General features: G+C 37.1%; 1 protein-coding gene across 2 annotated transcripts in view; it reads right to left on the bottom strand.

Annotated features, from left to right (window-relative positions):
- Nucleotides 1–294: 294 nt before the first annotated feature.
- The window catches only part of MBTPS2 (membrane bound transcription factor peptidase, site 2), a 32,543-nt gene continuing 19,573 nt past the window's right edge, over nucleotides 295–13,264 (bottom strand). For both annotated transcript variants that reach the window (XM_074905955.1, XM_074905952.1), the window contains exons 8-11: nucleotides 11,277–11,371; nucleotides 9,240–9,435; nucleotides 3,510–3,585; nucleotides 295–2,198 (exon numbers count right to left, since the gene is read on the bottom strand). In XM_074905955.1, the coding sequence (XP_074762056.1) occupies nucleotides 1,976–2,198; nucleotides 3,510–3,585; nucleotides 9,240–9,435; nucleotides 11,277–11,371 (590 nt within the window). In that variant the 3' untranslated portion in view covers nucleotides 295–1,975. The remainder of the gene's footprint in view (nucleotides 2,199–3,509; nucleotides 3,586–9,239; nucleotides 9,436–11,276; nucleotides 11,372–13,264) is intronic.

The following is a 13,264-nucleotide window of genomic DNA, read 5'->3' on the forward strand; positions in this document are numbered from 1 at the left end:
GGCAATTTCTGGTAGTTTGTTTTTCCTTTCTTGGACTCTGTGTGACTTTTAGCAGTCCCCAAAGGGGGACTCACCCTGGATTGACTGGAGGATTTCCTCTCTCTCACTGGGATCTGGGCCATCATACCTGGGTTGAAATGATTGAAAATGAGAGGCACAGGCCTGCCACCCCAGAGAGGTGAACTTCAAGAGGCCCACCCAGCCTGTGACAGCACTGGAGTAAACTAACACAAAAACATATAAACAAACATGCTCTCTCATTAATGCTTGCATCACCTTAAGAAAATACATCTTAAGTAAGTGCGAAGGCTACTGTGCAAAAATGCAGTAACACATCAGCGGGCAAATGCAAACATAGCTACGAATCCATGCAGTAGCACCAGGAATTGGGCTCAACCCCACGTTTAAAATTACCCAAGCTTTTACTTCTAGTGCCAAAAGAATCTATGTTAGCTGGTCATGAATGCTTCCATACTCCCCACAGGCCAGTAGCCGTGAGCTTCACTTCCATTTCAGCTCCTGATGGAAAGGCCATTTCTGTGAAGGAACTCTGAGCTGCAACAGCTCCTATGGGGAGCACTGTATGGGCCAGAAGTTGCATGGTATTATTCAAAATCTCCCAGTTTCAGATATTTGGGCTCCCAAACTAGAGCTTTTTTTTTTTTTTAAGTATCAGCCTATATTGAGGCTTTGATTGCACCTGATTTATATAAACTAGGCAATATATCACAGGAGGACATGACAGTCAATATGTAATCCTGTTGGGTACAACATAGTACAGACTTAGCTTCAAAGTATGTCAAATATACATCAGCCAGCAAACATTGACTGTCCACTGTTCATTTAAGAACAGGAATATGGTCCGTATTCATTTCAGAAAGCAAAGCCAAATGTTTAAATAGTTCAATTCATAATCATATTCTTCTCTAAACAATTCTGATCCAAGACGAGCTTTGGTTAAAAATCTTTGTTAGCTATCTTTGAACAGAATGAATCCTAGCAAAGGAAAACAACCCTTTGAAAGACAGAAAACCATCAGTGAGTTACTGTACATAGTACATGCATAGCATCAGATGATAGACACCATAAAAACAACAGGTTTCACTTTTAACTGTAAACAGGTATAATACAGTATTATTTTCTGAGTAAAACAACACAAACATTACTTATCACTTAGGAATAATTGTGCACAGCATACTTCAACACTCAGAAACTAAATTTCAGTTATCTTGTAGCTATTGCTGACAAATATTGCCTTTAAAAAACATCTTCAGCTGCGTATGGTAATATACAACTCAGTATGTAAGAAATGCAGACATGTGGGCTTTGTTATCCTCCCACATGCCTCATTCTTAACAGACATCGGCACTTTTTGTCTACATCCTGAGGACAACATACTTCCAGTCATTGTGGCCAGCTGAAAAGGAAAGATACTAAGTCATATGGCCTCTCTCCTCATTAACGCATGGTAAGCATTTACTTAGCATTTCACCATTTTGAGATCGGACTCTAAGAGTCCAGTTTGGTAGAATACCAGATTAAAAAAACAAGACACTCAGTAAGAGAAATGATCAGAGCCCACAAAGATTTTCTGATAATTATTCAAATTATAAAATAAAACCTAAATGTTTTTTTCTCCCACATTACAAATGTTTGAAGCCAAATAATTCCCTTACTTGAGATCTAAATTAATGAAATCTTAGGCTTTTTTCTGTGAAACTTTACAATGAAATTTCTCCAAAATTAGTACAGTGTTAAAGAGTATATAAAAAGGTTCTTACTTCTTTCTATTAGATTTCCCATGACCACAGGCACATGTTGTACAGTTTTAAATTAAAACAGCAGTCATCAGTGATTATTCTTTCAGTGTCATTTTAAGGGAATTATTTCAATCTCAGTACTGAACAAGTTTTAAAAGGCAATGGATTCATTATTTCTGCATACTTTGAGAACTGATAGAAGCACATCCAATGTTCTATCGTGCTGTTACCATCCAAAGTCCCAGTGCAACATTGGCAGCCAGAAGTGCACTACCAGCAAGCAAAATTAAAAAGCCAACAAGCTCTCTGTTTTGTTTTTCTACAATCAGGGAGCTCAGAGTGGCTTCCAGGAATGAATTTAATATCCACTGACCATCCAAAGCGAAGCAGGGTACAGCATTGATAACTGCCAGTGCTCCTGACAGTGAAATTAGATACCTGGTTGACACTAGTTAAGGTTCATGAATAATATCCAAGAAAAAGTAAAAACAAATTTAATACAAAACATATTTTTTACTTCTAGTATGCAGAGAGAAACATATGAGGGCCGGGGTTTTTTTTGGTGCCATTCTGTTTCACAGAAATTATATGAGTACAGTAAGTTTTACACCATAATATACCAGTTCTGAGAACTGACTTTAAAGATTCACTTGTCTGGATACTTAAACAACCTGCACTCTTCACAACTCAGATGAAAGCAAGAGACGGCGAACTCACTCTTAATACTGTCCGTCTTCCTCCCTTGCTTTGTGTGGTTTTGGAGGAAAGTTATAGCTCTGACACCATGCCTGAAGTAAGAAAAAATTCTAGACCTATGACCTAAGTATGAAAGAGCTATTAGGAAAATTTTCCAAAACACTCCCTCGCTGGAGTAAGTAAATGGCTAGAATATAATTGGAAATCTGGCCTCTCTCTCCTACTTACCTGTTAGCCAGAAAAGTTGACTGGATTTCTGTACGTGCATGTGCATGTGAGAATGAGGCAAGGGTAGATCATTTTTATTGTTGGTAAAAGCTTGCTAACTGTAATATCTACCTCCATCCTATAATGGCCAGACAGGAAGACATATGACTCAGAAAGCAGCTGGGTCAGTGTGAACCTTGGTATGTTCCCAGAAAAGGGGAGCTTATGTAGAGTCTTTACTCTAGTTTTATGGACTACACTAAACTACACTGTTTAATTTTTCTATAGCCATGCATAAACATTTCAGTTTCTAAGGCTAAGGATTCTTAGATTAGCCATATTCAAGCCTACTACTCTTCATGGATGCATATATATAACCTCATTCATTAATAAGCATGTTTTAACTGAATTATCATCCTGCTTTTTTTTCTCTTGAAGGAAAAAAAAAACCCAAACAACCATACCCTGTTATTTAATTCAATATAATGACCCCAAAATTATAAAACTCTGACATACCAAAGCTAGCAACATCATCTCATTTGTCCTGTCATAAATTCAGTTTTACTTTGACTTTCTCATCAGAGCTGTTAATACTCACCTTCAAGAAAGAGTTAAAAAAGCACCATCCAAAAATATCCTGCTAAGCACAAGAAAGTGAAAGATTTCATTTTGAGTTTGCCACATGGACAATAATCAATGCAGAGATGTGATAAAGATGTCAAAGCCCTACAGAATTGTTTCAGAGCATCCTGTCTAAAATGATATCCAACTGAAATTTTGCTGGGTCACCAAATTCTAAACAGTTCCCTTCTTGCCTTAAAAGAACAAACATACTTCAAAGGATACTTGCAAAATGTCTCTATTACCACAGGCAGATCAATGCTTAGGAAGTTTTGTCGTGGCACAAAACTGCTGAGACTTACTGAAATGAAAATATAAAGATACACAAAACATGAACAGTCAGTTCCAGGATTATATATAACATTATGAATTTTAGATTATTATTTTGCAGAAAAATCAGAGCTGAAATGACATTTCTTCAAGGATGAATAACCAATCCAAAACCACTTTTGCTTGAGTTTTGTTTTGAAGAGTGCAGCCATTAAATCTTTCATAAACATGGTCACTATCATACTTAAATCACTTCACAAAATACAATTAGTATGATTTCAGTAAAAGTAGCTCTAAGATACATATTTTCAGAGGCAACAGGACATCTGTAGTCATAAAGACCTCATTGTGCAATTCAAGTCCTTTTCAAAGAAAAACATATAAGAAAGAGATGATAGTTACCAGACTTTTTCAACATATGCAGTCCACATGTATACCTTCATAATGTGGCTGCACGTGCACTTTCTTGAAGGCCATAAAATTCTCTTGCAGTACCTGCAGAAGATCCCCTCCAAACCTGAGACTGAGCTCATGGTGTATAGGAGCAGGGCAGACAGGGAGCAGAGTTCTGGAGTCACTCTGAGAATGCAAAGGCTAGCAGATGATGCACAGCAGATGATACACATCTTAACACCAGTTAGCCAGTACATAAGTAGCTTCATTTTCTGTCTTCAGATGATACTGTGACTCCAAGATGTAACTTAGTGCAACTTAAAAACCTGAGAGGTCGGACTCAGCATCCTATAAATAGTGACTGAAAAATTACAGTGCCAAGCACCACATGACCTTGCTTTAGTAACTTCCGTAACTTCTTTGAAGGTGTACATGAAGCTTCAGCTGACTGCATGTCAAATGTGTATGAGACTCCTCAAAGAAAACTTAGGTAGCTTGAGACCTCTCAGAGTGCACTCTGTTAGTACAGTGATTTCTTTCCTTTCCTACTAGAAGTCTCCACTCATATCATAGCAGAGTCTCATCTCCAGAAGGAAGAGGTTTAGGCAAATTAAGGCAGAATTTAAAAATCACCTTAAGAATGATCTTGCACATTATCAACAATAGTTACTCTGTCCCTAGAGAACAATTTCGGATGCAAGTTGAGGCCAGCCACAATGGCCTGAATTTTCCCTATGAACCTGGGAAAAAGTTATAGCCATAAGAAATATCATCTCCACAGAGATACATGAAAGCAAGAGTTCAAATCCTACTCAATACAAGCATCCCTTGGGAACAGAACAATTTAACCCACAAAACCATAGGCTAAGAGAACACTAGGAACCTCACAGCACTAGAAAATAACATACCAAAAGTGATGCTAAGTATATCTTAGTTAAAAGCAAGATCAGATTTCTTCAGGTTTGATAAACAATTCAAGGATACTGGAACAAAGATGATGTGAAAGTAGTTCCAAAGGCACATGAGGCAGAGAACTGGTCCACTCAGCCACATAAACAGATTTTCTTTTGTTAGTAGAGGCCCTTCTGATGATTCAGAAGCAATAATTAGTCCAACCAACAAGCATACCATGTGATGGAGAGATCTGGATAGCAAGGAGTCCTAAAAAAAGAATAGGTTTGGTGTGGCAACAAGCAGAGACCTTCCCAATACCGAAACTGCAAGAGCTGTGCCAAGACAGCTTGAAAATCATGTTCTCTCTTACCTTAGGTTTTCAGATTTAGGGGAATTGAGAGAAAATAAGTAAGTCTGTTGGACTACTGAGCGAAGAACATAACAGACAGAAATCCTGGACACCACCCAGCTCATAAAGTCAGAGGCATCCAAGTCAAGTGATACACAAAGCAAACAACTCATCTAGCTGATATGCAAAGAAAACAACTCATCTAGCTGAAGGCTGGTATCAGAACATCTGATCAGACTTCTTGTTCATGAGCCAAAATAGCAAAATGGCTGATGCAGCCAGTGTATTCAAAGGTTTCAAAAGACACACACTGCAATATACTGTAATTTCAAAGCTTGACTGCCTCTTGACAAACACCTAGTAAGTCACCATCCTGAAGCTGAAGTCGTGCCTACATTGAGAATGGATCACTTACCTTCTTCCCTCTTTGTTACAACAAACTGTTGTCCCTGACAGCCACTAGACATGGATCTAAACTCCAAACCTTGCCACTGAAGTTATCTCTAAAACACAAAGAAACTCTTCAGGAAGTTGCTGGACTGAGCTCTAGACACTGTAATAGGAGGCAATTAATTTAGTGGCTGTAATGGATCAAACCTAATGGCAGCAGGCAAATCTGTCCTTCGAGGAACAACAAAAGAATTACAGAAATAATGTTATTTAGGCTTGTCTTCAAAAGACATTGCTGGGAAAATCTGAACAGCAATGGGTGAGAGAAAACAGTCATTGTTTTCCCACTCTAATTAAACAATTCTTTGACCTGGAATTAACATTTCTTTTGTTGGCTAACGCTAGATGGTGTTGGCAAATATTGAGAAGAATGCACAACAATTTTAATTAGAAGTGATTTGGAGACTAGGTTGACCATAGAGCTTTTCAAAACTTCTTCATGGGGGACAGGGCATGTATGCTATGGAGGAGAGGGACAATATGGCATGAGATATTTCTGTGTGGTCTCCAGAAGAACTATACATGTAACCCTTTAAATATGGGTTGAAAGTAAAGAAGGATCATCCTCAGCAATAAGGGGAAACAAGTATGGAAATACTGAGAAAACAGACCGTACTATATAGATCTTCATCAGGGATTATGGCTGTTGTTGCCCAAAAACTCCCCAAAGCCAGAAAGCGGCTTATTTTTAGAAGACTTGCATACAGCAGCAGTAGGAGAGTGGTCCAGTTTGGGGAAATTATCTTCTAGGTAAATTCCATCTTATTTTCACGAAAGAAATCTTGCAGGTTTTGATCCCTGATGGCTGATGTAGATACAGTAACATTCAGGGATATGATCTTCCCTCAAGCAGTGTGAATTCCAGATGTGAATGTTAGTCACCAGATTCTTGACAGCCAATAAGGGTGGAAAGGAAGCCAAGATTTTGCAATACCAGAAATGACACGAAGGAATAAAAATCCCCATACAAAATAAAGAAGAAACACTGCAAAGTTGCATGGCAATAATGACAAGGCTCTCCATTTCAACCTTACATATCATCTGTACAACACAGGGAGAGCCTCTAGAGCATAATTGGCCTGCTATAAGAAAAGCCTAGAAGTCCTGAATAATACCCCACGAATTAAACCCACAGTATGAATTTATATTGGATTACATTAGATATTTTTTACAGAGAGAATGATAATAATTAAAAGGATTAATCAATGTGTCCATCCTAAACAACATGCATTCCTAATCATTCCCTCTGTTTTAGTTTTGGCCAAATCTCCAACACTGTAAATTCATTTAGGATTATGATTCTTTACCTTTTTTTTTTAATACTGAAAAAACATACTTTGTTTTGTATGTATGCATATAGCATCCATAACAACAAAAAATATTTTTGCTAGGACATTTTACTTTGAGGAAACAGAAGCATTTCATGGAAGTAAGCTGTACAGCCTATTTCTTATAAACATGGATATAAGTTTTAAAAAATATTGTATCTGGAAGCTAGCTTCCAATGAAAATATGAAATAATTACTGCTTCTCCATAAATCAGAACTATCATGACAACAATACAAGCCTAAGTAGAAAATAATACAGGCATAATCTTAGAATGCTTTTCAAACATTACTTTAGTGACATATCTAGATAAAGTAAAGTCATAGCACATAGTGCACATAGTGCAACTCCCCATATCAGGTCATCTGTTAAATGTAGCCCTACTCTAGAAAGTAACGTTTCTTGCAGGCAGAAAGATCACACTAAAGAATAAGGCATTCCACTAGAATGTATTGCTATTTCAAAATTCACACAGTAGAGGATTATATTATTTTCCTTTCCTAACTGTAAAAAACGGTTACCCCATTCTGATTAGTCACATCTAAGAAAAAACAAACTCATTCAAACCTGTTGGCCCCAAGTCAGTATTGGACAGTGCAAAGTTAAGTCTGAAATATTTAGTAGTTGTTTCACTGGAATGCATGAAGCTCTATGGTACAGTAGACCACCTGCTGCCCAAACCAGGATCTTCTAATTTTAGCTCTGGTGTTTTATCAGGAGCACAAGTTGCATTTGCAGCAAGGCTTGTAATAAAGTCAAGCTTTTAGCTTTCAAATTGACATGTCCAATGTGCAATTCCTAGGGTACAGTAAATACTTCAGAATTATATTCCTGTAAATATAGTGTACATTGTATTTTCACACAGTAACTTCTTAAAATAGAACTACCTATTTGGATTCAAAAACATTATTTTCTGACTTCTGAAAGACTGACACATTTGATTGTTTTGCTGAACTACTGTTCAATAGGAAACACTAAAACATCATTGGTCTAACATATTGGAAAAGAGAACAATATCAGTTGTTCTAGAGTACCTGTAGTTTGTATTGTTAGTGACCAAGAAAGGGAACTTAAAATAATTATCAAACTCTATTCTTAAAATTTGTTGCTCCATTTGGAATAGATGTCATCAAATATAGAACTGTGTGTTGACATGATACAGGGGAACAATGTTTTCCTCCTAAGTGGCGAGAGGGCAGAAATAACAAGTGAAATGATCATATTTTAGCCTTAAATTAGGGTATAGTGTAAACAAGTAGAAATAAATAATTTGCCATGGAGTATCAAAATATTACCAGAACAGAAAGATAAAGACTGACAGATTAACTAGAAATATGTTTATGAAGAATGCTAATGGATTTACACTACCAGGTTTCATCATTGTTTCTAAAGCTCTTTTGTACCTAATTCCAGTGCTTATTCAGAAAAGTGCAATGCCTTGCTAAAGAGGTACTTCGGGATGTCTGAAGTAAAATCTCCCCCTGAGAGGTATAGCTGTCTGTGAGAAACAGACAGGTTCCTCTCAGGAAGGACAGTAGTTTAACACTTCATACCTTTTAAAGCCCATCTGAAGCTAATTTTCACCATGCCATTCAAGCCACTAAGTAGGGATGTTGGTAAGTGCGTTCATTCTTTCAATACTTGCTCCAAGAGCAGAATTACTTTTTACTTGCATAGCTGTCTCAAGGATATAAGTCTAAAGGAGAGCCATAGCCCATTTCAAAGGAAGGAACTAAACTGTTATATGTGATTTAATTCAGGGCACATAAGTTAAAAAAAAAAAAAAAAAAAGGAAAAAAACTATGTTGTGATTGTACTTATGGCCCAGTAGTCATGGGAATCTGTCACAGATGCTTGGATATTAGGTGTGATTTAAGCAGTCATGCTAACATTCCAATCAAAGGGTTAAAGCAAGATGCCCTAGAGATTTTACAATAGCATTTTGAGAAGTTTATGTATTAGGAAAATGCAGGTGCCTGGTTCTCATGACTAACCTGAGAGAGATCTGTTATAGAAATAGCCCTTCACGCTTTTCTGAAAAAACAACCATCTCACATCACATATGGTTTCTATTACCTTCATAACTCATTGCACTGTGCACATTTCATTTTAGGCCTGAGTAGTCCATGTCTCTCCACTGGCTGCAACAAGAAATGGATTCTGCATTAAACAAGTTAACTGACAAGCGTTCCAAGACCTTGTTCAAGCAGCCAGGCAAAGTAAACCTTATTACAAATCTTTTTTCTTAAACTGTTTTAATAAATAATACCAACCTGTGTATTGAAGATGCATGGGGTGTCCTACATACAGCATGTCAATATGTGGTGGATGTTTTACCCTGATTAGCCTTGTTTGGTTCTCTAAAGAAGGAGTCACACAAAAGCTTGGAACAAAGTCCTTCTGGCAGTCCATGTTGGTTCGACAAACTTTGCTGGCCTCAATAACTTTTCGTGCTGGCAGACAGGCATACTGCAAAGGGCATTTAAAATGATTATCAAATTTAAAGGTATTTTCCAACAGATCAAAATAAAAGGCACTATATATTCCTTTTTAAAGCAAAGGAAGTGCCTCACTGATATACTACCAGCCCAAGAAATCAGATTTAAATTCTGATTTTTTGTGTTTTTTTGTCAAATCCTGCAGAACCTTTACCTGGTACATATTCAAACTGTCATTCCATTTTTGGTGGAATGTAGAAGAGAGGGTGTGCACATGTACCAAAAGAAAAGCTAACTATTTTTAAGAAGGTACACACACACATCCCCCCAAAAAATCAAGGCATCTAAACATAATTCAGTGATTTCTAATGAACAGAGCCTGCATCAACATACCAGCAACTTACCTGTTTAAGAAGTTTTAGTCTTCACTGATCTACAACCTCATGTGCTGAACAAAACCTTATGCTCAGCAAACAAGCCAACAAACCTACCGGCTGTGTGGTAGCTAAGAAACCATTCTCAACTAAGATGAACATAGGACTTAATGCAGTGCTGTGTCCCAAGTCCTACCCATAACACTGTTTCACTCTGCAGATCGTTCTTGCTCCCCACAGGCCAAAGAATATAGTAGAAAGGAACAGGAAATTAGGTTTTCCCAGTCATGTCTCTTGTAAAAGCTCAGTGATAATTTTATTTTTGTTCTTAAACACAAGCAAGGAAAGTTCTTCGTTTAATGTTTGCCTTAGGAAAAAAAAAAAAAAAAAAAAAGGCAAAAAAAGAAGTATTTTCTTGCTTTTTAGCTTGATAGTTACATTCCCCATAGATGCACGAGTGTCTGACACTCTCCATTAACCTCAATACAAGCTGCTTCTATTCTAATGCAGGGGAGAGGGCACACTTTCAAATACTGCTGTATAGCACTGCAAAGACTATTTAAAATAATTGTTCAAAAACTCACAGCCAGTCTAAGGACACTTGAAGGTCACAGGCTTCTGGATGCTTTTATTTCTTCTCTGTTCCTAAGTAGCAGCTATGAGCTTAAGAATGTCAAAGCTCAGTGGGGTAGCGATTTATCAAATCTTGCTGAACTCCAGGATGTTACCAGCCACTGTCATATTTCAAATGAACTACTGGTCTGTGCTCAATTCTTAGTGGCTAAATACCACAAAAACACCCTGAAGTGGGAAGTTTAACATTGTAGAAACTGTAAACATAGCAGATGTAGAAACAGAGTTATTTTGATTTCTTTAGGTATTTATCACTAGAGGTCAGAACAATAACAAACAGGTATGTGTAGAAAAGTTTACACAGTTGGTACTTGTGCTCTTTTTCTTGTAAACAGAACTGTTAGAAATATTACATCACTGGATCATATATTTTAGCAAACATTTCTGTAGTTAGAAGAGAGTAAGTCAAAATCCTGCTGAGAAACTTTGTGTTTCCACACATTATAAGAAAATCAACATCATGACAATGGAATCAAATAGAGGCCCTGAGTTTGAGAAATTGGGCAATCCCTTGGACCTCCTCTTTCATGTTTCTAGTTTAACCTAGTGAGCAGCACTGCTGGCTTCAGACAAAATAACTGAACAGATAGTCCAGTGCTTTGCTCTGCCTGTAGTGCTCAGTAACTTTAAATACTGAGGCACCAAAATAAGCAATTTCACCTTGTTCACAAAAGTTGTTTTTTCTCAACAATATTCTCACTCGGTGGTGAAAATGGAGGAGGTGTCTTTATGCATTAAGGAATGAGGGGTATAAGACCTTTTATGGTTCTTCTAGAGATGCCCTGATTGATAATGGGAACAAATAATAACTAATTTAAATAATTTCAGATTTACCAAACATAATTTATCAGTTTAAGTAACTTACCAGGTGGCTGTCCAAGTTATTGCTATATGAAAAGCAAATATCTGTGAGGCTGTTGTTACTACAACATTCAACTGTGCCATCGAGTCTTCTATAGACTAAAGAACATAGGCATAGAGCAAATGATCAATGTTATAGTAACTTCCTGAAAAGAAATCAGTCTCTCAATAAAGTAAAACAATCATTCTGTAGCCTTCAAGAATTATAGTAATTCACAGAGCCTAGCTGTGGTTCAGTTACAACTAAAAATAAGCTTCTCCACTTTAACAATGTCACCTGATTTCAATTATGTCACATACCAAGTTTTTCATCTTAATAAATCTCCTTGAGATACTGAGGATCTACCACTGCAATGTTCTAAGCATTATCATTTACAAAATACTTTTATCCGTTGCCCTCAACTCGCATTAAGGTTTGGCACAGGAATTTGTTACCTGCTACTGTACTGATTTCACTTGCTGGCTATGGAAATGATAAAGACTCAAAATGTCCTCTTTAAAATGTGAAAGCCTTTACAAGATTCTGGTTTTGAAAGCTTTCCAAGACTTGAAGGCTGCAGCAGTGAATAAATGATGCTTTAAACCGTGATTTAAATAGTCTGGTAAAGAATCTTTGTACAGATGTTCTTTAAACGAATTAAACCTAACTTACCATAGAACAACAGCTTTTAAAAAACCCACAAAGGAACGGTCACTGTAAGGATCTGTGTCACAGCAACACTGCAGTACCTTCCTTAGGTAGATCAAGCCTGTGATACTGGTTGCTGATTTATCACTGCATAAGCTGCAGTCTGCTAACATGGAGCTTTATGCCTGGGGTTTACAGGTGCAAGCATTGAACCATACAATCCTTTTTTCAAGTATCCTGCGGCTAAACAACCACATATATTTTTGAATAGTGAATGACCATGAAATTAGTTTCCCTATAAACTACACTGAAAACACTTTTTTTTTTTTTTTTTTTAATTTCAAGAAGGTCCTTGGGGCATTGTTTTCTGTCTAGCTTCATATTCAAATAGTTTACTCTCCATTTGTTTTATGGTCAAGTAGATAGGGTCCATTTGCTAGATACATTTTTATTGATATTCTGTATTTATGTCAAGTTGTGAACTGTCAAGATTTTGACAAATGACAGCTGCTGGAGACCATACAGAGTTCATTTAATTTCAGAGGAATATTTCTCACTGATGGAAGCTTATGGCTCTGAAAATGCAGACAGACTGGTCTGATTAGAATGCAGGAGTGGGACAACGGGCTGCTAACACAATACAGCAACCAAGCTTGGAAGCAATATTGAGTCTCTAGTATTAAGTCTCTAGTATTTCAATCTAAATAGGACTGGTTCAGTTGCAAAATATGCAGTTTTATTAACTATGACTCTGGTATTGCATTTCAGAGAACAGCAGAATCTGAGCGTATATACCTACAGCATCAAAGAAATGGTTCTCACTTGCCATCCCTGCCCAGCTGAAAGCATGTGCCAAAGTTGCCCTCTTCTTCAGAGGGATAATCCAAACTGTCTCTAAAAGCAGGATCTTACCCACACTCTGCTAGTTTCCAGTTTAAATATTTATCTGGGTGCCAGCTGTAAGACTACTTTTCTTACATACTAAAAAAAAAAAATTACCTTTTCAGTCTCACAAGAGAACTATAATGTCTGAAAACACATAGGTAGCTGAATTGCCTAACCTCCTGTTTACTTCCAGTATAACAGAAAAAATGCAGTGACAATTTTCAAGTTCTGAATAGCATCATATAGGTTTTGCTCAGCTGCAGCCCCTTACCTTTGGAATTCAGTCTCCATGGATGCTTGCATGAAACAAACTCTAGAGTGCTTTAGGGCACGTCACAAGACATTCAGCCAATTTAACTTGACTTTTGTTCTACTTAATTTTTGTTTATTGTTCTAGTTTAGTTCAGTTCACATTTTTTTGTTTCTCAGGGGTAAGCATTACAGAAACAAGCACTCTAACCATAAATGAAAACAGAGGA

This window comes from Athene noctua, chromosome 1 (genome assembly GCF_965140245.1).
Source record: "Athene noctua chromosome 1, bAthNoc1.hap1.1, whole genome shotgun sequence".
Lineage (NCBI taxonomy): Eukaryota > Metazoa > Chordata > Aves > Strigiformes > Strigidae > Athene > Athene noctua.